This window comes from Pseudorasbora parva, chromosome 8 (assembly GCF_024679245.1).
Source record: "Pseudorasbora parva isolate DD20220531a chromosome 8, ASM2467924v1, whole genome shotgun sequence".
Classification (NCBI taxonomy): Eukaryota; Metazoa; Chordata; class Actinopteri; order Cypriniformes; family Gobionidae; genus Pseudorasbora; species Pseudorasbora parva.
The window spans coordinates 15,717,426-15,745,144 of record NC_090179.1 but is presented as its reverse complement, the minus strand read 5'-3'; the positions used below and the strand labels follow the sequence as shown (position 1 = coordinate 15,745,144).

The window sequence follows — 27,719 nt, the reverse complement described above, 5'->3', positions numbered from 1 at the left end:
AGGACAGAATTTTTTGGTGAACTATCCCTTTTCCAGCTGAAATACTGGCAAGTAGCAAGAATGCTCCACTGTATCTACTTTGACTGTGTGTGTATTTTCAAAACTAAAGGTGCATTAAAGACATTAAAGGAAAGTGACGGTCCGTGTACGTTTTGATCATTTCATTTCCTGTTTGGAATGGAATAACGAGAACAGATAAATCGGGTGTTTATTCGTTTTTTTGTTCAGTTTAAAAAACGAAAAAATGAGATTTTGGCTCGATTTTTCATGTTTCGTTTGTGGTTTATAAATCGGTTTATGGGTTTGATATTTCGTTTCCACACGTGGGCGGCGCTGAAACGCCTCTTTCATCTGATTGGTCAAACAGCTCCGCCTTCAGCGCGAGCTTTCATTCTGTCAGGCAGAATACGAGTGCGGGGCTGACAAATGCAATTTAATAAAAACAAATGCCTGAAAACACCACACACTGCTAACTACACACAATATTTAAAGCAGAAATATGTTGCTGGTCACGTTATTCGTGTTGTTGCGATTTGCAAGCGACCCCATTAATGTAAGCCACAGGCTATTATTTGAGATGATAGCCTATTTCTCATTGATAAATACAGTGCAAATAGTTCCGTCTCTCTGGATAAAAGGGAAACGGAAATAAAAAATAAATAACAGGCTGAACTGTACCATGATAATATGACGTCTGTGATATTTACTACTTTCATCTTTTATTTAGGCCTACATTAAAAGGCAGATAGGCGTGTGACATGTTGCCTAAATAATTTTGAAAATTGTATAAAAATAGTTATATTAATGAATGTAAGCATGTGTAGCAGTTCACGTGAAAAGAAAGAGACAGAAAAGTGAAAAGATAGAACCATTGATACTGACAAAATTAGCAGGGTTTGGGATAATAATAATCATGTCGGTTGAAGAGCATGACATACCTTTAAAATATTATTAGTTTTATCATTAAAAAAAAATACAATTTTATTACGCACTGAATTGGATGATATTTCTCTGAGTTTTCTTTATAATGCTTGCTTGATAGAGCCAGCACATAGACCTATTTAAACATTTTTATTATTTATTATTAATATTATGAGAACTTTAATGCTTCACCAAACTCAGCTCAGACCTTCGGACTGGTCTGACTAGTTTATATCTTTTCTAACTGTTCAGACTTACTTTCCCAAAAAATCCGAGAAATCCCATTGACCTGCGTTATCTGAGCAAATAATGATTAAAGCTGTCCACTAGAGGGGGCGTCAGTCTTTTCTACTCACATTCCCTGTTTGCATCAGTTTAAATGACAAATTAATTTCATTCATAAATAGGCCATATCTGTCTATGAGAACAAGCTTTACACTTCAAGCTGTACAGCTACTTGAAGCTATAGAGAGAGAGTTGCAACAACTCCATAGAATCCAATGGAAAGTTTTTTTTTTTACAGCAATGGCGGCTCGTGGAGACTCTCAATTCCCGGAAGTAGCAGCCACGCCATTGAGATACAGCAGAACAGACCGTTCGTGATGCACTTTTAAAAGGTAAGACGTTTAATCAGGAAGATTTTAAATTATCAGCACATCTTAATTCTGTTTCATCCATCGTTATGGAATTAAAGAAAATTAATCTACTTTTTTTTTTTTTTTTGCAAGGTATGGAAAGTTACATATTAGTTAAGTATAACATGTCGATGTGTTAGAAAATTATTGAAAATCAATGCATTTATTGACTATTATTACCAAAAATCGCAGTTCTGTCACTGTGACTGACAATTTGAATTGCCCGCCAAAGCACTTCCTGGAACTATTCGAGGTCTACATGAATCACATGACTATCAAGGGTTTTGAACTTCCGTTGTCGCAACTGTCTTTCTCTATGGCTCTGGTTGGGACCATAGGGATGGGACAAAGAGAGTGCCGAAGTCATGACGTCGCTTTGTAGTTCCCTCCATAGATATCCATAATAAAGGCTAGATGTCTTACGGCAGTCACCATCGTCATCACCGGCGGCCATTCGATAAACCACTTAATCGTGCAGCTTGTGTAAAAAAAATAATAATAATATTCTAGCCGCTATAACTCTGTGCCACTACTTCACACATTTATTCTGCTTGTTTCCTAAGAAACTACAGGGTCTCAGCTTTCTAAAGAGGTAAGGCATTTGATGGTAGGCAAAATTAGGTGGGAAAAGTGATCTCTGAAGTAGGCACAGTGAAATGTAGGGGGGAAAATCCTAGTAAATTGCGTTTTTGAAGTTAAAATAAACTTAGTTTGCATGTTTTTTTTTGTTTTTTTTAAATACAAATTATTTTATTATAATAGTGATATTCTTATTATAAAGTGTATATATATATATACATATACATATATATATATATATATATATATATATATATATATATATATATATATGCTATAGCTAGCTCAGAAAAAAATCTGAGCTGTATAAATGTGTGTACATACATACATATATATATATATATATATATATATATATATATATATATATATATATATATATATATATATATGCTATAGCTAGCTCTGAAAAAAATCTGAGCTGTATAAGTGTGTGTGTGTATATATATATATATATATATATATATATATATATATATATATATATATATATATATATATATATTGTTGTTGGTTTTTTTGCACAATTTTAGAAGCCTATATATTGATTTAACATAAATACCTTGTGTGTATGTATATTCATTGCACCTATCTGTTCTGTTCAATGTTACTTTAATATTGAAGTCCACGGTTATAATTATTCATAAGAATGTGGTGCCATAACTACATCTCTGACGTTTATAACAAACGAAACAATTTGAAAATCGTTTGAAATTTATGAAAGTTATGGTTATTTAAAAGTACATGCACCATTAAAACACACTGTTACGAGTGAGCGAGCTGTAATGACCCTTACAAGTTTCGTCTAACAAGATAATTTGTACAATTTAATCAAAAATGTATACCGTTGGAAGCCTAAATAAAGCAGCAAGGACTACGGTCGCGGATTAGGTCATCATCAAGCTTCCTCAAACTTTATTTAAAAAACACGTTCGCTCATTATGATCTGCGCTGTGTATGAACACTTATCCACTTTTTCATGAAAAATATTGCCCATTCGTTTTTTCCAAAAATGTTAGAAACTAATTGGGTTTATGCGTGCCTCTCTGAGATTTGTTTTCTCGTTTGTTAATGTTTTATTTATTCGTTTATTATTTTGTTAGTTTATATAAACCTTAATATTATTTTCTTTGATTAGGCTATAATGTCTGATCCTCGTGCTCCAAATAAACATGAAAGATTATCTTTCACATTATGTTTGATTGTATGTTTTCATACCATTTGCTAATTCGCCAGAAAAAAATCGTGCTTTTACCACCTCCGAAGCACTAACGACGTAACGTTAAGCTATAACCGTATCAATTTACAATCGTATGTCCTTTTCCTTAGACGATTGATCATATATCGAGGAGAGAACCACTATAAATCTGGACATGTAGAACAGCGCAGCTTTCATTCGACGACTTGTGGTTCCATCTCGGGACAAAACAAAACACTACAGTCTCTCCACAGAAATGAGGAACTGGTAATCGGTTACCTTGATATCACAGATTTCTGTGTACAACAATATTTGGAAACACTACTATTTGAAAGGACTAAATACATAACTTAATGTATATTAACTGAAAGGTAAACTTCTAAGAACGTGAGGCTGAAACGCAGGCTAGTTTTTATTGATTTATTATTAAACATTTACTTACAGAATTTAAAAGTGAATGAAAATACAGTCCAGCTGGTGTTTTTTTTTTTTTTTTTTTTCAGTCCAGCTGGTGGGTGAGATTCCCTGTTTGTCACGATGACGTCTAAAGTCCCGGCCAAAGGATGTAGTCCCTTTTAGCAACTTGTTAGCAACCGCCGTTTTTAAGACACAATTAAGTTTTTAAAAAATCACAAGCAGGTTAGAACTAGTGTGTTTTATATTTAAAACACAAAACGTTAACAATTTAGAGGCTTTGTTAACCACAGACCTTATTTCAGGCGATTTAGCAAAAACCCGTTCAAAAAACCCGTAGACTTTAGAGCGAGGGAACCGGAAGTGCTAAATGCTAACTCACTTCCGCGTTTTGGCCTACAAAGTGACGTCATAACTTCGGCACTTTAGTGAGGCCCAGCCGTTGAAAAACTTTGTCTATGGCTCTGGTGAGGCCTAACAATAATAACACTTCACTTAATCTCATAACTGGTACAAGTAATTTAGCTTAAGTAAAATAAAAAATAAATAAAAAAACAATTCAGAATGAAGCACACTTACCAGCTAAATATATTTTGCTCATCTTCTAAATTCGTCGAGTAACGTTAATTCCGTAATGGAAATCATTTTGGGCGACTTATATACACTTCTTTTGCGGCAAAAAATATCGAATATATCGGACACCAATCCAGTCCTTGGTATGCTGATACTATTAGACACGTAAAGAAGTCGAGCAGACAAAAAAAGAAATACACGACAGAGTAAAAAAATACTTTTTAAATTCTAAGGTGCGTCAAAGCCAAGCGAAAGCAGTCTGTGTTGGTTGATACTGTATTTTTACTTTCGTTTTGTCTTAAAGGGGACGTGTCTTGATTTTGACTTACCCTATGGGAATGTGCAGAGACAACGATGTCTCCCTTTACATCTGGTAAACAAACATTTTGTATCTTAGCTGGACTGTATTTACAATTTGCATTTCAAAGTCTCTATTGACTTAATCTTTTAATAAAGATTATAAAGTCGTCTGCGAAAAAAATAAATATTTTTTTTGTCCAGCAGATGGGAGCAAGAGCCCCACTAATGAATTTAAATGCATCATATTTCTTCATTCTTGACTTTATGAATGTATGTATGGTGAAGATCACACAAAAATGTGATATAAAAATACCAGATTTGGTCTATTTTATTTTATTGAAGGTAGTGTTGGTATTATTGTATTAAAATAATAATATCATTAATAATAATAATAATAATAATAATAATAATAATAATAATAATAATAATAGTAATAATAATAATTTTGCCAGGGGGGAAACCAATGTAGTTTGTATTGATTTTTCTGAAATGTTAATAACAGGCATACAATTTATTCATAGTTTGAGTTACATATTGAAATAATTATTTATCACCTTTAAACATTTACTTAAAACTACACATGTTTAATTCCTTGCCACAATTATTCCATAAGTTTACCCATATGGAATGGAATTGTAAGGCTGGAAAAACCTAGTAGATGCTGAAATATCTAATCGCTCTGAGAAAACAAAGGAAATTAGCATCTGAACTCATTCATACAGTTAGTATGAATGAGTTCAGATCATCACAGTGAACCATCTAAGAATGACTCTGATTTACATGCCTTTCCTTTCACATGAAACTTTCCCCAAACTCCTGCTCCCCCAAACTTGAGATCACCTGAAATGCACCAGAAATCTCTTTGTTACAATGTCAATCCTCACGATACAGTATTATATGTGTTTGATATCATTTGAAATGTCTCAGTGCGACTGGTACAAATATCTCTAGTCCACAGAAGTACTCTAGAACATCCTCAATGTTTTAAGAGTTTAAAGATATCTTTCCTTGGTGTATGGTGGGTGTGGCTTTCAGCCATTTGGCCTCTCTTCTAATCAAGTCTATAGGACCTGATCAATGCAAATTCCTATTGTGAACTGGTGTTTCCATTTGAAAGAGTTTCAAATGGTTCTGGGTATGTATCTGGTTCTGGGTATTTAAGGCCAGGCGCGCGTAGGTGTAAAGCACTGCTAGCCAATAGAAAGCAGGGAAAATGCAGGGAGGCGGGCCAAAAATAGTACCCAAAATGGAGGTACGAATCGCGCCTCGACCACAAATACTATCACATGTATTTAAAGTTCCCTTTCGAGAGAGGTTCCTCGTATTACGTATGGGGAAAAACTTCTTTTCTCGAGAATATGAAGCACAACTTTATTAATAAAGGTATCCATGTAAAGCGTAGTGCCGCTGTACGGCCATAGCCCAGCGCGAGGAGCGCTCTGATTGGCCGGGCCGCGGCAACTGCAGGAACCTATGGTGAGGCGGCTGAGAGGAACGAACCAATGGGGGGCGTTCCAGAAAGCCCGCCGTAAAAGGTGCTTATATTTGCATACAGGAGGCTATATAAGACCCTAATTCGCCATAGGTGTCAGATTTTATCTCCTTCAGCGACACCTTCGCTGTCTTCCGGAAGAAGCACCGCCGTCGAACAAGCACCAGTGGAACCTGCAGCTGAGGACGACGGATTCCCCCGGTCTCCGCCTTCTCTGCCGTTCCAGCTACGCCATCCGGCGCCAGTATCCTTTTATTCTCTCTTCTTTCTAAAAGAGCGCGAGGCGTTGTTGCAAATGCCTCGCATTTCCTGCCCAGAGCCCCTCTCCTCGGCGACGACCGTCACATCATCCGTGTGACATGCCTCGGACGGGACCACGCGCAGCTCGCGCTTTCCAGGGGCGGCTGCCCCGAGTGTGATATGATGGCGCTGCAGTTCCTTCGGGCTCGCCTCGCCACCTTCGACCAGGTCCCTCCTCCTGCCGCAGGGCCGCGCTGTAAGAAATGCCGCGACCAGAGGCTGCCAGAGCGGTCGGGCGACTGCATGCCGGATGATTCCCCGCGTGCCTCGCCTTCGCCGGTCACCTTCACTCAGGAGGAACAGCGCCCCTCTCATGCAGCGGCCTGTTCGGGTTCCTTCGGTGGCCTGTCGCCAGAGGAAGACGAGGACAGCCTCTCCACTGCCGCTTCGGGTAGCGAGTGGTCAGTTTCTGTCTCGGAGCCCCCCGCTTCGACGCAGACCGCCACGAGCTCCAAAACCAATGCCGACGCGGAGCTTATCCGTGTGCTCTCTAAGGCCATGGAAGACCTCGGACTCGAGTGGTCCCAGCCCAAAGAGCCAACGCGCAGCAGACTGGACGAGTGGTACCTAGAAAGCCGCCGCCTCTCTTCTCCTCAAAAGCCCGCGCCTTTCTTCTCTGAGGTACACGATGAGCTTACTAAGTCTTGGAAGTCTCCCTACTCTGCTCGCGCAAGATCCGCCTTTTCCTCAGCGCTCTCTACCGTCGACGGCGCCAAGGAAAAGGGCTACGAGTCTCTTCCCCCCCTCGAAGAGGCTGTCGCCGCGCACCTCTGCCCGCCCTCCTCCAGAGGATGGCAAGCCAGGGCGCAGCACCCTTCCAAGCCCTGCCGCACCACCTCTGCTCTCACTGGCCGAGCGTATGCCTCCGCTGGCCAGGCTTCCGCGGCCCTTCACACCATGGCTGTCCTTCAGGTGTTCCAGGCCAGACTCCTCCGCTCTTTGGACGAGTCTGTCCCCGACTCCGAAGTTTTGAAGGACCTTCGCAACGCGACGGACTTGGCCCTTCGTGCTACTAAAGCCACCGCGCAAGCCATTGGAAAGAATATGGCTAACCTGACGGTCTTAGAGAGGCACCTTTGGCTGAATTTGACCGAGATGAAGGACGCGGATAAAGCCTCCTTCTTGGACGCCCCTATCTCTACTACCGGTCTCTTCGGTCCGTCAGTCGTGGGCTTCGCGGAGCGTTTCACCGAAGCGCAAAAGGCTTCTCAGGCTATGAGGCACTTCCTACCTAAGCGCTCCAGCTCTTCTTCAGGCCGGGGACGCCCTCTCGAACCGCAGCAGGCAGCCTGAACGCCGGGGACCTCAACCCAAGCTTGTGTTGAACCCCGAGCCTCCGAAGCCGTCCTAGCCGCAAGGAGAAAGAGGAGATGGTCAGGTCTCGCCTCGGCCGGACCCCCATCTCTCCCTCCCGGTCTCCCAGTTCCCTGCACCCAGGTGACTGCCAACCTCAGTTTCGCAGCCAACGAGCCCGTTGTCAAACGCACTCGCCTGCACACAAACGCCGTTATCACGGCGACCCAAATAAATCTCAAAAAGAGCTTTTTCTCTGTAGTAAATGTGCCCACATATCAGTCTGCACTCCTACACTCATATACCCCTCCCACCCATGCTATAAATGTCCCGGCGCCCACTCCACAGTGCACGCCGCCATGCATAAGCATTACCCCCTCCATGTCACAAGCACAAAATGGCAGCGCTACCGCATTCCCTCCAGTAGGCGACCCTTATCCGCGCCAGCTCCAGCCACTATCGCGTCGGGCTCAGGCCTGGCAAGCCATGCCCGGTGTATCAAATTGGGTTGTGAACATAGTAAAAAGGGGCTACTCGCTACAGTTCGCTCGCAGGCCCCCGCGCTTTCGTGCCGTGGTCAAGACCTCGGTGAAAAGCAGCGTCAGTCACGTGCTTCGCACCGAGATTTCGAAACTGTTAGAGAAGGGAGCGGTGGAGCCCGTTTCCCCATCCCGAAGTGAGTCGGGCTTCTACAGCCGATACTTTCTCGTTCCGAAGAAGGACGGAGGGCTCAGGCCAATCCTAGATCTAAGGCATTTGAACAAAGCTCTAATGTCTCGCTCTTTCAAAATGCTGATGGTGAAATAGGTCCTCGCGCACATTCGCCCCGGGGACTGGTTTTTCACGATAGATCTGAAAGATGCATACTTTCACATTCAGGTAGCCCCCCACCTCAGGCCATTCTTGAGATTCGCCTTCGAGGGGCAGGCTTATCAGTACACGGTCCTGCCATTCGGGTTATCCCTAGCGCCCCGCACGTTTACGAAATGCATGGACACGTTATTAGCCCCGCTCAGGCTGAAAGGGATGCGGGTGCTCAACTACCTCGACGACTGGCTAGTGATAGCCCAGTCTCAAGCACAACTACTAACACACAGATCCTGGCTCCTCAACCATTTAGACTGTTTGCGTCTCAGGATCAATATCGCCAAGAGCTCGCTGTCCCCCACTCAAAAGATATCTTTTCTGGGCATAATTTCTAGACTCGAGACTCATGAACGCGCGGCTAACGACACAGCGCGCTATCCGTCCAGAACATGGCGGCTTCATTCAAAGCCGGGACTCGTGTTCCCCTGAAACATTTTCAGAGGATGCTCGGCCTTATGGCCTCGGCATCGTCAGTGCTCAGGCTGGGACTGTTACACATGCGTCCCCTCCAGCGTTGGCTACACGCCCGTGTCCCTCCTTATGCATGGAAATGGGGCCGTCTTCCCGTCAAAGTGAACCAAAGTGTTGTCAAAGCTTTGGCTCCTTGGACGGGGACAGAGTGGTATCGGAGGGGCGTGCTTATGGGCACGGTTACGAGGTTGAAAGTGGTCTCGACAGATGCCTCCACTCGAGGGTGGGGAGCCCTACACGAGGGCAAGCCGATCTCTGGCCTGTGGACAGAAACAGAGAAACGGCTGCACATAAACTGTCTAGAGATGAAAGCGGTCTCCTTATCGCTGAGAGCTTTCCTTCCACATATAAAGAACCACCACGTCTTGGTTCGTACAGACAACATGTCGGTGGTAGCGTATATAAATCGCCAGGGTGGCCTGAGATCACATTCTCTTCACCGCATGGCGAAGCATCTCCTTTTATGGGCGGAGCACAACCTGAGCTCCCTGAGGGCGGCTCACGTGCCAGGTATTCTGAATCTGGGTCCGGATATGTTATCCAGGGGACCCATTCCCCCAGGGGAATGGTCTCTTCACCCGCAAACGGTTCTCTTAATTTGGAACACCTTCGGCAGAGCGAAGGTGGATCTCTTCGCCTCAGAAGACAACACTCACTGCCCAATATTTTTCTCCAAACGCAGGGATGCCCTGGCCCATGGCTGGCCCAGTCTTCCGCTATATGCTTTCCCCCCGATCGCGATGCTGTCGCAAACCATCAAGAAAATCAGGGAGACAGCATCCACGGTGCTTTTATTAAAGCCCCGCTCTGGAGGAACCGAACGTGGTTCTCCGATCTGATCCAGCTGTCAGACACAGCCCCATGGCCCATTCCGCTGAGGAAAGACCTCCTCACGCAGGCGAAGGGGAAGATCTGGCATCCCAGTCCCGAACTATGGGCCCTCCACATATGGCCCATCAACTGGTATCGGGAAACCTCTCTGACAGAGTTATGAACACTATTGCGGAAGCTAGAGCCCCCTCGACGAGGCGGCTCTATACTCTGAAGTGGTCAGTGTTTTCTAACTGGTGTGCCGTCCGAAATATCGACGCACGCTCATGCGAAACAGCAGAAGTGCTCGCTTTTCTCCAAGAGCTACTGGACGCGGGTCGTTCCCCCTCCACGCTCAAAGTTTATGTCGCCGCCATAGCAGCTAACCACGCTCAGATCGCGGGACATTCACTAGGGAAAAGTGAGCTCATTGTACGTTTTCTTAAAGGGGCTAGGAGATTGAACCCCCCTCACCCCCCCCCCCCCCCCCCGGTCCCTATATGGGACCTCGCGGTGGTTTTAGATGCTATGAAGGGTCCCCCCTTCGAGCCACTCCAGACCGCGACCATAAAGCTTTTATCACTCAAAACCGCGTTTGTGCTGGCTCTGGCCTCGGTTAAAGGGGTACTTCAGCGCTGGGAAGATGAATCTGTATTTAAACTGGGTCATCAATCCAGTAGAAATGTGAAATTATTTTTGAATTTGGTGTCTTCTAGACTGAGAAAAGACAGAAAATGTATTTTTGTCCCATGGGGATGAAAGACTACAATTCCCAGAATGCTTCGCTGCCCTGTGAGGCCATTCCCAACGCCGACAACTTCATTACTGTGACTGAGTTAGAGACACTACAATTAAAAACTGAAAGTGTCTGTTCAATATAATGAGTGAGTCACCGCGAGAGTCTCACAGCACTGAGCACTAACTGAGAGCTGAGGTAATCGCGACTACATTCGCGGCATACATTCACAACCCGAGTTCAGTCTGGCGCATTTCAGTTCATGCCTTTGCAAGCTTAACTTTCATAGAAATGAATTTGAGAAGTTAAAAGACTTACATTGCTCACCATAGCTCCGTTTAAATGATCCTGTCTGCAAGCTGAGCTCTCCCTGCGAGCTGAGTGTAATCTCCCATCCCCCAATGCCGGATTCAAAACATGCGGAAATGGCTCCCTCTGCTGGCTGTAGTCTTTAGCCTCTGGGCAAACATTCCTCCTATGATGCAAAAATCGTCATTTTGCATCATAGGAGGAATTTTTCCAGAAATAAAATGCATAAATCTCTCGTCTCAGGGAGATATGAGAGGGGAAAGCACAATAATTTGAATATTCTCCAGGGTTCCTACTGATACAAAGCCATATGCTAATCGCTGAAGTAACCCTTTAAACGTGTGAGTGACTTACACGCACTCTCAGTGAGCCCGTCCTGTCTCGAGTTCGGGCCCAACAACTCCAAAGTTGTTCTCAAACCGAGACATGGTTTTATACCCAAAGTGCTTTCTACCCCTTTTAGAGCACAGGTTATTACTCTGCTTCCATTACCCGCGTCTCAGGGTGAACAGGACGCGAACCTACTCTGCCCGGTCAGAGCTTTGAGACTGTATCTGGAGCGCTCCTCCCCCTTCAGGCAGTCGGACCAGCTGTTTGTCTGCTTCGGCGGCCGCACTAAAGGTTGTGCTGTTACGAAGCAAAGACTCTCACACTGGATAGTGGACGCAATCTCGCTGGCATATGAGTCTAAAAACCTGACTTGCCCTATAGGCGTTAAAGCCCACTCCACTAGAGGCATGGCCTCATCTTGGGCTTGGTCGTGTGGCATTTCTTTGGAAGATATCTGTGCGGCGGCAGGCTGGGCCTCTCCGTCCACTTTTATCAGATTCTACAAATTGGAGGTTCCAGTTCTACAAGCAGGGCTTCTCTCCATCTAGGCTCTATCTCGACCCTGACAAACAGATTGCCTTACGTTTTGGCCTGTACACATTAGCCCTTAAGCACTTATTCATTCATCATAAGATCCGACTATGTCCGATCAGCTGTTCAAACGAACCGACTCTTCCGGTTCATCATTCCCCTTATAAGCCGCCTCTGTCGGTCTATCGGGGGTTTATTAACATGTGCTTTGGGTATACTGGGTCAGTCAGCACACACACGGCGCTTTACATTGTGTTCCCCATACGTAATACGAGGAACCTCTCTCGAAAGGGAACGTACTCGGTTACTTTCGTAACCTCGGTTCCCTGAGAGAGAGGAACGAGTATTACGTTCCATGCCGTGTTTATGCTTCTCAGGTATCACTTCAGTCGATCTTAAAACCTGACACCTATGGCGAATTAGGGTCTTATATAGCCTCCTGTATGCAAATATAAGCACCTTTTACGGCGGGCTTTCTGGAACGCCCCCCATTGGTTCGTTCCTCTCAGCCGCCTCACCATAGGTTCCTGCAGTTGCCGCGGCCCGGCCAATCAGAGCGCTCCTCGCGCTGGGCTATGGCCGTACAGCGGCACTACGCTTTACATGGATACCTTTATTAATAAAGTTTTGCTTCATATTCTCGAGAAAAGGAGTTTTTCCCCATACGTAATACTCGTTCCTCTCTCTCAGGGAACCGAGGTTACGAAAGTAACCGAGTACGTTATTGTTCATATCATAGACCGTAAAAAAATATGGACGACTCGACATCATCCGTTTCCGCTTGCCATATTTGAAGCTTTCAGGAGGCCTTGCACGGCGCGGACATCTTGGGACCGAGTCTGCGCAGTAGCGATTTCGGGACCGGAGTTGCGCAGTAGAGCGCAGGAAGTAGAGCAGGAAGTACAGCAGCGATATCAAAAGCCCGCCCACACTCTCGCAGATGCAGAACAATTAATTATGTTGGTGTGAAATAAACAGTTATGGAAATGTAGAAATTAAAGCTAAAGCTCTAATCTGCTCCCAAAAATTTCGAAAAAAGTCCGTTAGTGCCTCAGTGACAACTTCACTCAGAGAAGACGTCAGTCTCAGCTGTCAATCATGACGTCACACCCCCCGTTTTTATAGCATCAAATAACTAACTCAAAGTAAACTTATTTTTAAAACGAACACCTGAAATGAAATCATCGTGATGATAACTGCCTTCAGTGACATAAACTAACTTTGGGGAAACATTTTTGAAGTGTAATTTTATTATTTAGTTTGCCTCGCATCCATTAGAAAACACAGAGGGGCGGCTATACTGGGACCGGTCACCGGGGGGCGATCGAGGCGCGAAAGCTTCAGTAAATGAGAGGGAGACTGCAGGCTTGGTTCATATAGATTCGCGTAGCATATGATAAAAATACATAACCAAGCTTTGAACAGTAATTATTCTTGTGCAAGGTCTGCAAAAGTGTTAGTTAATAACATAATAGTTCAGGTGTTTTCATTAATATTTTAATAATTAAAATATGATTCATTAAAATGAAACCACCGTACAAAATATTCTATTAAAATATGATTAATTAAAATGAAACCACCCTACAAAATATTCAACACAATTATATATATATATATATATATATATATATATATATATATATATATATATATATATATATATATATATATATATATATATAAAGAAACAATTGTGACCACCAGGTAAATATTTATTAAATAATATATACGCCAGGTCGATGTTGATGTGTGACGTTTCTTCAAATTACTCTAAATTAAACAGTTGCTTGTCTTCAGATTTGCTTACTTGCTTTTAACACAACAGTTTTACCCAAAATAAATTTTTACGAAGTAAACGTCATCACTCGATAATTACGAATAGCACGTGCGGGTTGTTTTGTACGCGTTGGTGGTATAGTGGTGAGCATAGCTGCCTTCCAAGCAGTTGACCCGGGTTCGATTCCCGGCCAACGCAAAATATTTTCTTAATATTATTCAGATTATATACTTACTCAACAGCAACAACCCTTTACGTATAAACGAAACATCCTCATTCAGAACTCTATTGGCAGACGCATTTACAAACAGCTTTCCATTCGACCCTGTTTCGAATCCCACTGGGCTTGAAAGATCACGTTTAAAGTGACTCTCTGCAGCCCCGCCTCTCTCCCAACTCGAGAATGAAGTGTTCAGAAACAGCTGATCGAGCGAGGCAGAGCATCACAGTCCGCAATGTCATCCGAGGAGCTCGCACGGAAGCTGCAGCGCAGGCTGGACGCCGAGCAGCGTGACACCAATCCCGGCTCACCGGTGCAGACAGAAGCGGACGAGGAGACGGTGAGACCCGCCACTGCCGTGAACGGCGACGCCACCTCTGAACTGACGGAGAAACTCAACCGCAGGCTGGACATCCATGACGGCACGGCGAAACCCAAGCAGATGAAGGTTTTCAATCCCTACACCGAGTTTAAAGAGTTCTCCCGAAAACAGATCAAAGACATGGAGAAAATGTTCAAGAGGTCAGTTCATTAGTCACTTAATCAGCGCCTTTCTAATACTGAGCTATATTTATTTAAATTAAACTATCTTAAGGTTAATCATGTTATGATGTAGCTATTTTACATTATAGGCCATAACAAGAGTCGAAGTTTGTGTGTGCGTGTGTGTTTGTGTGTTGGGATCATTGTGTTCTTCTTGGAGCAGGAATGTTGATGCATCACAAAAATTAAATCCCTGATTGATTAATTTTCTCTCATAGTTATTTTATAAATTATTTAATTAAAACTACATATTTCTAAATAGTATAAAATGAAATAGTAACATATAAAATAAAACAATGTAAATTAAACAGATAGTAATACTGTAAAACATTTAAAAAAAAATAAGTTACCTGGTTGCCTTAAAATTTTGAGTTTATTGAAATAAAAAAAAGAAGTTACTACAACAAACATTTTTTGAGAACCGACAACCTTTATTCAAATATTATTCAAATATTTTGTAATCATATTGGGTAATTGTGTGTGTTTTATTTGTGATGACGCAGTGAAACATGCCAAATTGTTCTATTTTCAGGATTTATCACATTGTTTATGTGGTTCAGATACAATAATATTTTGAGTTTCTGTTTATTAAACTAATTTCCATCATTGTATCAACTCAAATTTTTAATTTCAATAAACTCAAAATTTTAAGGCAACCAGGTTACTTACTTTTTTAAGTTAAACCAACATTTTTTTTACAGTGTACAGTAAAAAAACAAACAAAAAAACGTTGGGGATTAATCAGAAATTAAAGGGTTAGTTCACCCCAAAATGAAAATTCTGTCATTAATTTCTCACCCTCGTGTCGTTTCAAACCCGTAAGACCGTCGTTCATCTTCAGAACACAAATTAAGATATTTTTGGATTAAATGGGTTAACAAAAAAATGATGTGTGTAACATATCATTATTATGTTATGTATCAATATATTATATATTATATATCAATAATAACATTATTTTAAAAAATGTCTCTTTCAGCTTTAGTGGCTTATGTAGGCCTACTACACTTTTAGGAATAGTGAGTGTAAGATGACAAGAAATAAACATTCTGAAGCTCACAATAAATGAACAAGAATTCTCTTGAGCATCCTCGTACTCTGCCAAAATAATGTTTTTCTCTGGCGTCTCTCTTGCTCTGAACGGCCATTGTCCTGGTTCCCCTCATTATTTCAGTACAAGGGTCCACTCACAAACTCTACGTCCCCATGGAACCCAACCCACGAGCAACAATGCCATCTTTGTCTGTTTGTGTGAGTGTTTTACGGGGATTTGGAAGAGTCCACGATGAGAGAGAGAGAGAGAGAGAGAGAGAGAGAGAGAGAGAGTCACTTTGGTTTCATGCAGAGTTGTGAAATGGATCAAGTTTTAAAAACTCCATTCATTTTCATCATATTATTGGATATTTTTATTTGTTTAATCACGTGAAATTCAGAACCGGATCTCTGGTAGTGCAACAAAACCAAACGATAACAAATAGCAAACTGTCAGTGTTTGGAGTGAGGAGAATCCTGGGATGTGCGTTTTTCTGTGTGCCAACCTCGGCTGCCAGATCATGGTTTTGCAAGAAATGTAAGGATGTTAACAGATTTTTTCATGATCCCAACGTTAATTTTGCTTTATGGCACTTTAAGGTCAGGCAGGGAGATTATTTATTATTCTAAAATCATTTTTTTGCAGTATAATCTTCATTAACTGCGAGGTTCAGTCAAGAATATTCAATTATATTGTGTTAAAGGAAACCAACCCAAATAATGTAGTGTATAAATCAAGGATAACAAACTGTGGATGTCCCATAAGACTAGGTTACGTCAGGACTGCAAGGTGTGTCTGTTTAAGTCATAGAAGTGCGTACTCTGGCCCACTTCAGATCAGTTCAGCCCAGTTTCATCAGAGATGAAAAAAGATGTCATGTATAAGAGGAAAATGGGTCATAGCAAGATACAGCAGAGTTAACACATTCATAAACAACGCACACCTACTTATGAATTAGCACAGTGTGATGGATGGATGGATGGATGGATGGATGGATGGATGGATAGATAGATAGATAGATAGATAGATAGATAGATAGATAGATAGATAGATAGATAGATAGATAGATAGATAGATAGAATTGCTGATTGAAGATATGATTTATATATTCACATTATCTAGATTCACATATTTTATGAGTTTCGTATATTAATACTGACTTTGACTTGTCTGTAATTTATCGAAGCTTGTTTCCACCACTAAATAAAAAATAAATAAAAATGTAAATAATTTATATTTTGCAATTCTGACTTTATAAAACACAATTGCAGGTTTATGAAACAATTGTAAGAAAAAAAGTCTGTGAGATGTGAGATTGTGCGATGAAAAAGTTGCATATAAAATAAAGTTGCATATATACCATTTAAGATAAGTATATATAAACACTATATTAATAATTACATGGCCAAAAGCGACAGTAAAGACAATTATGATGCTACAAAAACATTTGAATGTTTTCAATAAATGTTGTTCTTTTGAATTTATCCTTCATGAAATTGTCTTGAAAAAGAAATTATCACAGTTTCCACAAAAAAATAATAATATAACAGCTCGATTTTTTTACATCGATATTAGTCAGGAATCTTTCTTGAGCAGCAAATCATAATATCAGAATGATTTCTGAAGGATCACGTGACACTGATGCTGAACATTCAGCTTTGATCACAGAAATGCATTTCATTTTAAAAATATATTCAAATAGAATAGAAGTTATTTTAAATCATAATAATAATATTTTGCAATATTATTGAACAAATAAATGCAGCCTTGCTGAGCATGAGACTTCTTTCAAAAACATAAAAAAATTTACCATCCCCAAACATCGGAACAGTAGTGGATGTGAGAGGGATAATTTCTATATTTATAAGTGTGCATATTTGTAATGCTCTCCATCCGCGCCTCTTTAGCACAGGGAGGGGTGCTGACCTGGAATGTGGCCTGCATGCTGACGGCAGGACCAACATGCCAATCTCATCCTCCTCTTTCTCTTTATTATTCTCTCTCTTTCGCTCTTTCTCTCTCACACACCAGATCGTTTAACCCTGACCTGCTTCAAGCAGTTCATAATGCAGCACATCTGCAGTTAGCCACAGATCCGGGATCAGCCTGAGCCCTCTTTCTGGACTGCGGCGCTCTGAATGCCAGGCTCTATAGCTGAATCTCTGCCCCGAGCCTTGGCATCTATAAATACCACAGCAGGAAACCAGAGAGGACAAAGAAAACGCACAAACACATGCGATTGCACCCGCAATTACGTCAGGGCAGTGTGTGTTTTCATGCATCCACACACATTTTCAAGCTGCGTGTGTAGGAGTGTGTGCTGCCAGTTGCTGAAAGCAGTTGCTGTTCTGGTCAGCAGATTCGCAATTGTCCTTTAATCAGGGCAAGCAAGTGTGAGCATGTCTTGGTGGGATGTTAAAACAACATCTAACTAAGAACGACAGTGAGGATATTGCGTGGAATAGTTAATCTGAAGGGCTTTTGTGCAGCACTTTAACAATGAAGGTTGAGCTGTAAATGACCTTTCAGAAACAATGTGCGAAGGAGACTAGATTAGACGGCCATTCAGAGCAACGATATAAAACAGCCTGATAAACGTTCACATCGTCTCACTCGGTTTATCTTTAAAATAGCTTCGGAGAGATTAAAACAAGCATATGAGAAATACATAATAGTATAGAGCTTTAAAATGAATGTGGAGTGCAGCTTAGATAGCACTATAAATAAGCTCCTGTTAATGTTATTTAATGCATTAACTATTCTTACCTTGGGTCTTTAGTGACCCTGGACGCCATCCACGATCCATAATTTTTTTTTTAAAGTTAGACATCAACCTTCTTAGTACCCCTCAACCAATTTATTATAAAAAAATATAACAAGAAAAAAACAAAAAGATAGGATTTCCCATTCATTTTGGTAAAAAATGTATAGGGTCGCTAACAACCCGTGGTGTGTAGCAGTGAGTATATTTTTTTCTGCACAACAATAATTGAATCTTTGATGATTGAATAAGTGCAATTCAGCTTAATGCCACAAGTTAGCAATGTCTGACACACAAAAATGAAGTGATGTTACACTCATAGTTATTGCAGGCAGCAAACAAAAGAATAGAAACATCATCAGCAACACTTGAAATGGCTCGAACACAATCAAACATTACTGTCACTGATGCTGGATCTGGTGAAGACGCTGTCAGTGATCAAAATACTGATTTTGAAGTTGTTGAAAATTATAGTTTTGAGAATATGTTTGAGATGGCGAGCCAGATGAATGTACTGTGAAATGAGTTTTGATGAAGACAGTGATAATGGAATAAAACATCTGCTCAAACTGAACCCTTACAAGCTCCAAAAGATAACAAAATATGCTTTATTTTACTCTTTTGTAATTGTTACTCTAATATCAGGAGAGTTTTATATTATCGCATCAGGTAGAGTACTTTTAAAACTTTTAAAAAATAACAGTTTGTACATTGGGACGGTTCTATAGATGCCAATATAGATTGCAATGTATTTGTAAATATTGAAATGAACAAGCTAAATTTAATAAATGAAACTCGAGGGGCCCTATCATATATCTGGCGCAATGTAGCACCAGGTGCGACGCAAGTTTTTTTTTGCTAGTTTCAGCCCGACGCAGTTATCATTTTCACATCCAGAGGCATAAATGCACTGGCCCATCTGTTCGCCCATGCTGGTGTGTGTTCAGGTGCATTGTTGGCGTGTTGCTATTTAAAAGCAACTGAAAACTACTGTTAGCCTAGAAATCTAGACGCACCCTAGCGGCAGCAAATCTAATCTGCCCGCGAGTGTCGTCTAGCAACTCTCAATGCTCTTCTGAGCTGTAAACGGCAAACTCTTGTCGGGCCAATCACAATCTTGTCGTGTATAGAGTCGGTGGGCGGGGCCATAATGGCGATGGCCGAGTTGCGTTTGCGTGCTTCTAGTAAACACAGAAACTGGCGAACGGCGGTCTTTCGAATCAGATTTGACTGTGATTCTGAAAGACTTGGAGTTAAGCTTTTCTCTGAGAAAAGAACAAAGAACCGCACTGAAGTCATTCTTAAAAAGGGAAGATGTGTTCGGAGTTTAGCCGGCTGGATACGGTGAATGTTTAATCTATGAACGAGCTCTGCTTCACCTCCGTTGCTCTGGTTGGTGTAGCGCTATCCTATCGCGTGCAGAGGGAGTTTGAAAGACAACCGTTTATCCCGCCCCTCGGATTGAGCGCTGTCAATGGTGAGTTTCCAGACCAAACATCTTGATGTGGGTCTGGCTTGTCAGGCTAGTATAGATCAGTAATGCCATAGAACAAATCTGTCAAGACCAAAAATGGTAAACTAATGCAGTTGTTGAAGGGTTAGTTCACCCAAAAATGAAATTCACGAATTCATGATTCAATCGCCAATGTCACGTGATTTCAGCAGAGTGGCAGTTCCAAATCCAAATCATGAATCAATCCGCTGATTCATAACCGTTAGAATCTTTGTTTGAGGATTGAAAACAAACCCGGAAGAGAAGACAATGCTGAATAAAGTCGTAGTTTTTGTTATTTTAGGACCAAAATGTATTTTCAATGCTTCAAGAGATTCTTAATAACCGACTGATGTCACATATGGGCTACTTTGATGATGTTTTTATTCCCTTTCTGGACATGGACAGTATAGTGTGCATACACTTTTACTGAAGGAACAGAAAATCTCTCGGACTAAATATAAAATATCTTAAACTGTGTTCTGAAGATGAACCGAGGTCTTACGGGTGTGGAACGAAATCAGTAATGACATAAATTAAATTTTTGGGTGAACTAACCCTTTAACATATGGAAGATAATTAAGTCTGAAGAATTTCAGAGAAATTAGTTTATAATAATATTTGACTTTAATTTCGTACTTAAGTTTCTTGATCACAGTTAGAGATGTTATTCAGATCACTTCTAACGTGAGGTTATTGTGATAATTTTGTTATTTTATTTTTTGTCAGGAGGAAAATCTTATATGCCATTTTATTCTCCTAGACAGCTAAGTTTCATGCATCTCATTCATGATTTTCCTTCCTATGTGGAGCGGGAGAGAAATAGAGATGAGACGATGCTCACCTGTACTTCTCTTCCACCATGAGCCTGTTCTTTCTAAAAGCATCACTCAAACTAAAATAGAAACACGTGCCCACTCCTTCAATCTCAGCCTCTCCACTTTCACACACTGTTCAAGACAAACACACTCTCTCTCTTGCACACACACGAGATCCTGATGGTTGGTGTGGCAACAGCTGGGTGAGATCTATAAATAATCTCCTCTGTTAGAATCTCTTTTTCCTGCTGTTTCTGCCGTCACTCACCACCTGCTGTTCTGCTGCGGATGAATAAATCTTCATGTCAACAGGCACTTCTAGTGTCAGTAGCTCGATATGATCCATATGATGCTAGAATACAAGTTTAAAAGTTTGGTTTTATACTTTTTAAAAAATGTTTTTGAAAGAAGTCTCATGCTCACCAAGGCGGCATTTATTTAATCAAAAATACAATAAAAACAAAAATATTGTGCAATATTATTACACATGAAATTAATTGTTTTCTAGTTTAATACATTTATTATTATTTTTTGCTGTGATCAAAGCTTTTCAGCATTTCATTATTCCAGTCTTCAGTGTCACATGATCCTTCAGAAATCAGAAATACGATGATTCGATGCTCAAGAAACATTTCTAATTATTATTATCATCAATATTTTAATAGAGTCATGGTGCTTCGTATTTGTGTAGAAACGGTGATAAATGTATTCTAGGGTTATTTTTTGACTTGCGAAGCATAGCATTTATCTGAAATAGAAATGTTTTGTAACATAAATATATTTACTGTCATTTTGATCAAATCAGTGCATCCTTGCTGATTAAAATTATTAATTCTTAAAAAAAAAAACTTTCTGATTCCAAACCAACATTATAAAGTATAAAGCATTTCACTGGTGTTCTAAACTTGTAATGCAGAACATTTCTCCAAAAAACAAAAAAACAAAAACAAAACAGTTCATGTGACTTTTGCACTATATTACAGGTCTTATGAAGCCATATAACAAGTTTAAAAAAAATAAAGAGATCAAAATTGAAGTTTCACTGATAATGCTCTTTGATATTTACCGATAATGGTGAGACGAATTGTCGTCATCATGGAAAAACAGCACAAAATGTGTGTAATTAATAACAGAACTTTAATTTTAGGTGACCTACCCCTTTAAATCTGTATATGTATTTGTGTGTAGGTTTGACTCTGGTAAAGACGGCTTCATTGATCTGATGGAGCTGAAGCTGATGATGGAGAAACTTGGAGCTCCACAGACTCATCTGGGGTTGAAGAACATGATCAAGGAGGTGGATGAAGATTACGACGGCAAACTCAGCTACAGAGAGGTGCGCATGTGTGTCTTTTTCATGCTATAGTTACGGCTTTGTTAGGTCTATCATCGCCCCTGATGACTAATCTAGTGATTGAATCTTTTCAGAGATAACCTTCCATGGAAACCCCTTTAAACTCAACTACTCAAATGATACGATCACAGCACATTGTTGAGAGGTCTGTAAGAGATAAAATCTCTATCTCTGAATGCAGCTCTGATGTGGCTTCATTTAAACGTCATTCAGATGGAATCACCTTAGTCAATTTTCACCCGACGAGTGATAAAATGGGGGAAAACAGTCCTATAGATTTACATGGAAAAGTGGCCATATCAGGTATTAAAAAGCGTTTTGGTCATAGACTATTAAAAAAGATGGACGATGTACCTTGACCTCTCTTACATTGTAGTAAGTGAAGCCGCCAATGTACCACATAGAAGAGATTTTTATTAACTAACTGATGTCACACACATTGATGGAACAACTTTAGGGTGAGTCATTAATGACATCAGTTTCATTTTTGGGTGAACTAACCCTTTAAGCTTTTCTCTGAGAAAAGAACAAAGGCACTGAAGTCGTTCTTAAGAAGGGACGATTTGTTCTGAGTTTTGCCGACCGGATACGGCGAATGTTTAATCTCTCAACGAGCTCCACTTCACGTTGCTCTGGTTGGTGTAGCGCTATCCAATCGCGTGCAGAGGGAGTTTGAAAGACAACCGTCTATCCCGCCCCTCGGATTGAGCCCTGTCTATGTTGAGTTTCCAGACCAAACATCTTGATGTGGGTCTGGCTTGTCAGGCTAGCAAGACTCCGTTAGAAATCAGGAAATGTGAGAGAACAGTGTGATTGGTATGTTTTTCGTCTTCAGACCAAAGTTGGGTCTTCAGCCAGCGAAGTATAAATCCCTCTAGCGCACTTCGCATAATGTTCACGCCTCAGATCAGCAGGCAGAGAGTCTTTAGTAGCTGTTTGAACTCATTTGACCACACGTCTACACTACGAAAGCAATCCGGTCGATTACACTTTCAACAACCTCTGGAAGTGGTCAAAAGTGGACAAGCTCAAAAGGTTTTAGACCCTGTTTACACCTGTATTTAGCGCCGTCCACGTGTGATCCGGTTGACCAAAACGCATATTAATGCCATATATCCTAGAGCACACAAACAATGGTCTCTGTGATATTCTGATATATTACTTTTTAAGCATTTAAGTAGTACTTCATGCAAAACTGACTTCCATGCATATATAATGGCTTAGATTTTTTTTTTATATTGTCAAATAATCGATAAATACACACCTTCTGGGTTTTGTAAGAAAATAAGTCAAGGATTTTCAAACTGGGGGCTGCAAGGGAGTGAGAGGGGGTCTAGAGAAAAAAATTGTATCTAACGGCCGTTTCACACCGCAAGCGTGAGCAGCGCATATTTTTTTCGGCGCCCATGTTGATCAATGAGTGCATTCACACCGGGAGCAGGAGCAGCGCGTGAGCGTCAAGCAGGAGTGTCGCGTGAGCAGCAGTGAAGCGGGGGTTTCGGCTGCGAGCCTATTTCTGCTGTGCTGCTGACGCTTCTGACGCTCAATTAAAGTGAAAGCACACTTTTAAAGGACAAAATAAATGTGGTTTCACACAAAAGGTGCCTAAAATGCACACAAGAAGCACGTGTAGTGTATTTGAACAATAACTGGAGTATGTCAGAGAAGAAAACGAAGAATAAAAAATATCTGTGGAAGATTTTAGCAATTTAAACTTGTTTTGATTATTCAGTTTGGGTGAAAGTATGGTTATGATTATAAAAAATAAAGTAAACTAGCCAGAAAATATAACAAACTTTGGTTTAGTTTAGTATTAATATTCAGACAGGTAAAGGCTCTCGGTCTGCAGCTGCAGTCACGGTGTAAAGCGAAAGCACACTTTTGATGGACAAAATAAATATAATATCACAAAAGCGCTCAAAATGCAGAAAAAGAAAACGAAGAATAAAAATCATCTGTAGAAGATTTACCCATTTAAACTTGTTTTAATTATTCAGTTTGGGTGAAAGTATTATAAAAAGTAAAGTAAACTACCCAGAAAATATAATAATTTATTTTAGTTTAGTATTTAATACTCAGACAGGAATAGGCTCTATCATTGTGGGAGCCGCTGCACCAACGCTTCCAGTGTGAATACTCTCGCGCGTCTGCAGCTGCAGTCACGGTGTAGTTACGCTGAAGTGCTGCTCACGCGCTGCTCACGCTTGCGGTGAGAAACAGGCGTGAGATTCAAATGAATAAGCACATAAATAGATTTGATCAAAAAAAAAAAGAAATTAACATAAATAGATTAATAAAAATGAGATTTATAATAAAACATATCCAGCTATTCACATATTAAATATCAAATTGAATTAAAATAAACAAATAATCTGATTAATATAAATACATAAATTATCTTAGAAATTAATTAATTAAATAAACAAATATATAAATAATACATTTTTAACTCTACACTACTATAGTGAGTAGAAAACCCCTGTCCTAAGGCATTATTTGGTACCATTTTGTACCTTTTAGTGCCATTTTAGTACCTTTTTTTTCTTGTGGGGCTGTGGTACACACACACACACTCAAACAGGTGATAGTGCAGCTGTGTCTCAAGTACAGCGAGTCTGTTGTGTGTCAGATGCTGCTCTGACTTGTGTGATTGAAAAGACATTCCACATGGATAAGATTACACACACACACACACACACACACACACACACACACACACACACACACACACACACACACACACAGATTGTGCAGAGAAAGGGGGGAGCCAGATATAAGGTCATTCTTTTGACCTCCCCTTTCCCCTCAATTAAATCCGTTCTGTTTGGATCAGATAAATAAAAAAGGGTTCTTTAGTATACGCTACTTATCATTTAAAGGGAAAGACTGTATCTGTATTTCAGTTTGGGGGTAAAAAAAAAAACAGCTGAACTTTTAGTTGACTTGCTGTCATGCCAACTGATGTCAAATGCTTTTGTATTTATATTTAGAATTGAATAGAAATGCACCCTCCCATGAAATGCTGATAACCTTTAAAGCTATTGAAACTTCCCTATAATTGAAATCTCCCAATCTCTGTCAGTTCCTGCTGATCTTCCGGAGGGCCGCGGCAGGTGAGTTGCAGGAAGAGAGCGGGCTGATGGCTCTGGCTCGACTTTCAGAGATCGACGTCACGACTGAAGGCGTTCTTGGAGCGAGGGACTTCTTTGAGGCCAAGGTTTGTGTGGTTTTATATCTTTCACGTGAACGTGAGTTTTGATGCGAGGGAAGCCGCTACTCTTGTGCTTCAGAAGAGTATTTCTGGCCTGAGTCTCCCCCTTGTGTTCATATAGTGTAAGTACATGAGAGGACGGACTCTACAAAGAACACATCAGTATGCGGAGGACAGGGATTACACTACATAGAGAACAAATTAAATCCATATGCCCTACATTTTTATTTTGTAAAAATCTGATATTTTGATCAATGTTAACCTTTTAAAATATTATTCATTGTATAATATATAATGGAATATTTGCAACGTCATTACATATTCACATTACATTTTTTTTTTTACCTTTCACATTACATTTCAATGTAGGCTACTTAAAAAGAAATTAGTTATATTTTTATATTATTATTATATATAAATTATATCATATTATAATATATTTTATACTATATAGTGTATATATAATAAAAATAATATATATTATATTATATTATATAGATGTCTTTATTATTTTATTGTTATATTTTTATATTATATATACTTTATTGTGTATATGTGCTTATATATTATTATTATGTTATGGTAATTATATTATATTTTTAATCATCTTTATTCAGCATTTGCATTTCTCATAACTAATAATATTATTTAAAAGTATTCTTTTATATATTATAGTATTTATAAATATTTAAAATTTGCTTTTATTTTATATTTTCAGTTTTCATTTTTGTTTTAGTTTAAGATTTAGTCATTTTCACATGTACATTTGTCCTTTTCATCAAAATATATATTTCTATGTAGCTTTAATTGATATTCAGTTCAGTTTTAGTTTCAATAATTGCATCATTTAAACTTTTAAATTTTACTTAATTTCCAAGGCAGCATTTCTATAAACAAAAATTAGTTTTGTGTGTGTGTGTGTGTGTGTGTGTGTGTGTATATATATATATATATATATATATATATATATATATATATATATATATATATATATATATATATATATATATATATATATAATGTGTTTGTGTGTGTTATCAGTTAATGTAAACTATTTTAATAGTATTAGTTTTAATTTTTCAGCTTCCAAATAATTAAGCCTGCACTGCACAATTGCCATTTGACAGATTTAAAAGTGTTTTAGCAGTACCACAGCAGTATTAATGCATTTATTTTTATGTTGTGAACATATGAGACATAAAATTGAAATGTGTTTTATCCGTGTGTTTGTGCAGGCTCAGGCTTTGTCTGTGCGCAGTAAGTTCGAGGCGGAGATACGAGAGGAGCAAGAAGAGAGGAAGAGGATGGAACTTGAAAGAAAAGAACGGCGTGCCGCCTTTAAAGAGCTGCAGTCGACATTCTGTTCATAAAACACACACGCTACAGTTTAACGGATACGCCTTTTAGAGAGCACATTTGACTTGCACACAACCACGCAAGCACAAACACACACATGCACACACACTGCTTCCTGTACCTCACACCTATGTGTAATCAAAACCACAGCGTAACACTGAACAAGTAGCATTAGTGTTATTAGTCGCCTACAGCTATCCTGAAATATGCATGAGGAATTTGTTTCGCTGGTGACGGCTGAAGCGAGTGGAATTTCAGGAGGTGTGTAATGTGGAACAGCACAGACTCTAATAGACTAGATTATGCTTCTATTTTAATCATCTAAGCAACTATATATTTTTAGAAACAAGAAGTTTATTGTAAAGTGTTAATCATAATTTTACATAGTTGGTGTCGTGGACTAAATATTGATTATGACCAACGGTGAAAAAGAAACAATGGAAACAAAGGGTCAAGAAATATGTTTATTTTTTATAGATTTGAATCATGCATTTTGTTCCTTTTTTGTTTTGTTTTTACATATTTGTCACGTGTTTGTTGTTAATTTTTAGTAAATTGTATTTGATCAGATGTTCATAATATCTACCTGTACTCTTTTGTTTTTGCCAATTACATAAAGCCTATTAAATCACTGTATTTTTCAAAAAACAAAAAAACTAAACAAAACCTGCTTTATGTGTGTTTTATTCCATATGTGCAACATGGAATACTTGTTTATACATCCCTGACATTTCTGTGTCTAGTGTGTGCCAGAAGATGGCAGCACTGGAGTTGACAAAACAAGCACAATAAAGTATTTTACTGACATAAGTTGCATTTAACTATCTACGATTTATTGGTAATGAGGCATACAATGTTCTATAAGGATAATAAAAAAAAACACACCACAGCATTTTCACAGATATTTTAATCCAGTGTTTGTGATCTGCATATCAAAATAAAGGCATTTCTTTACAGATCAGTTGCTACTCCGTGTAGCTTGATTAGTGGCTTGTATGCAGAAAAAACTAAACTACAATTATTTTCCAGCGTTCCAGAGTTTAACAGTCAATCATTATAATATACATATAATAATCATCTTTTTCTGATTGACAGACAGTACATGTGCTCTATAATTACATACAGAGTAAAAATCATACAGTGTTGTCGTTGCACCACCAATACCAATTAAGCTAATGTATTTTGTTGGTCCCACTTTATATTAGGTGTACTTCAAGGGATGGCTCACCCAAAAATGAAAATGATATCATTTTCTCAACTGTATGAGTTTCTTTGTTCTGCTGAACACAATATAAGATATTTTGAAGAATGTTTGTAATAAGCAAATAGAGCAACTATTGACTATCATAGTAGGGACAAATTCTATAGTAGTCAATGATTGCTCTCTCTGCTTGG

At 39.7% G+C, this 27,719-nt stretch overlaps 2 protein-coding genes and 1 non-coding gene across 3 annotated transcripts in view; 2 read left to right on the top strand and 1 right to left on the bottom strand.

The window, feature by feature from the left end:
* si:ch211-281l24.3 (uncharacterized) overlaps window positions 1-4,587 on the bottom strand; it is a 146,062-nt gene extending 141,475 nt beyond the window's left edge. The window contains exon 1 of the mRNA XM_067450756.1: window positions 4,327-4,587. The gene's annotated coding sequence lies outside the window, so the exon portion shown is untranslated. The remainder of the gene's footprint in view (window positions 1-4,326) is intronic.
* A 9,075-nt stretch (window positions 4,588-13,662) lies between these two features.
* trnag-ucc (transfer RNA glycine (anticodon UCC)) lies at window positions 13,663-13,734 on the top strand. The gene has a single exon. It is a non-coding gene; the product is annotated as a tRNA-Gly (tRNA).
* Window positions 13,735-13,936: 202 nt separating this feature from the next.
* Window positions 13,937-26,980, top strand: efhd1 (EF-hand domain family, member D1). Its single transcript, XM_067450204.1, has 4 exons — window positions 13,937-14,278; window positions 21,592-21,739; window positions 24,840-24,974; window positions 26,204-26,980. The coding sequence occupies exons 1-4, from the start codon at window positions 13,992-13,994 to the stop codon at window positions 26,336-26,338; spliced, it is 705 nt and encodes a 234-aa protein (XP_067306305.1). The 5' UTR covers window positions 13,937-13,991; the 3' UTR covers window positions 26,339-26,980.
* Window positions 26,981-27,719: the final 739 nt, after the last annotated feature.

Excerpts from the sequence above, each read along its gene's own strand:
- efhd1 (XM_067450204.1), top strand. The coding sequence starts at position 13,992 with ATGTCATCCGAGGAGCTCGCACGGAAGCTGCAGCGCAGGCTGGACGCC. Across the intron at positions 14,279-21,591 it reads ATGGAGAAAATGTTCAAGAG|GTTTGACTCTGGTAAAGACG; the intron begins GTCAGTTCATTA and ends ATTTGTGTGTAG. Across the intron at positions 24,975-26,203 it reads GGGACTTCTTTGAGGCCAAG|GCTCAGGCTTTGTCTGTGCG; the intron begins GTTTGTGTGGTT and ends GTGTTTGTGCAG.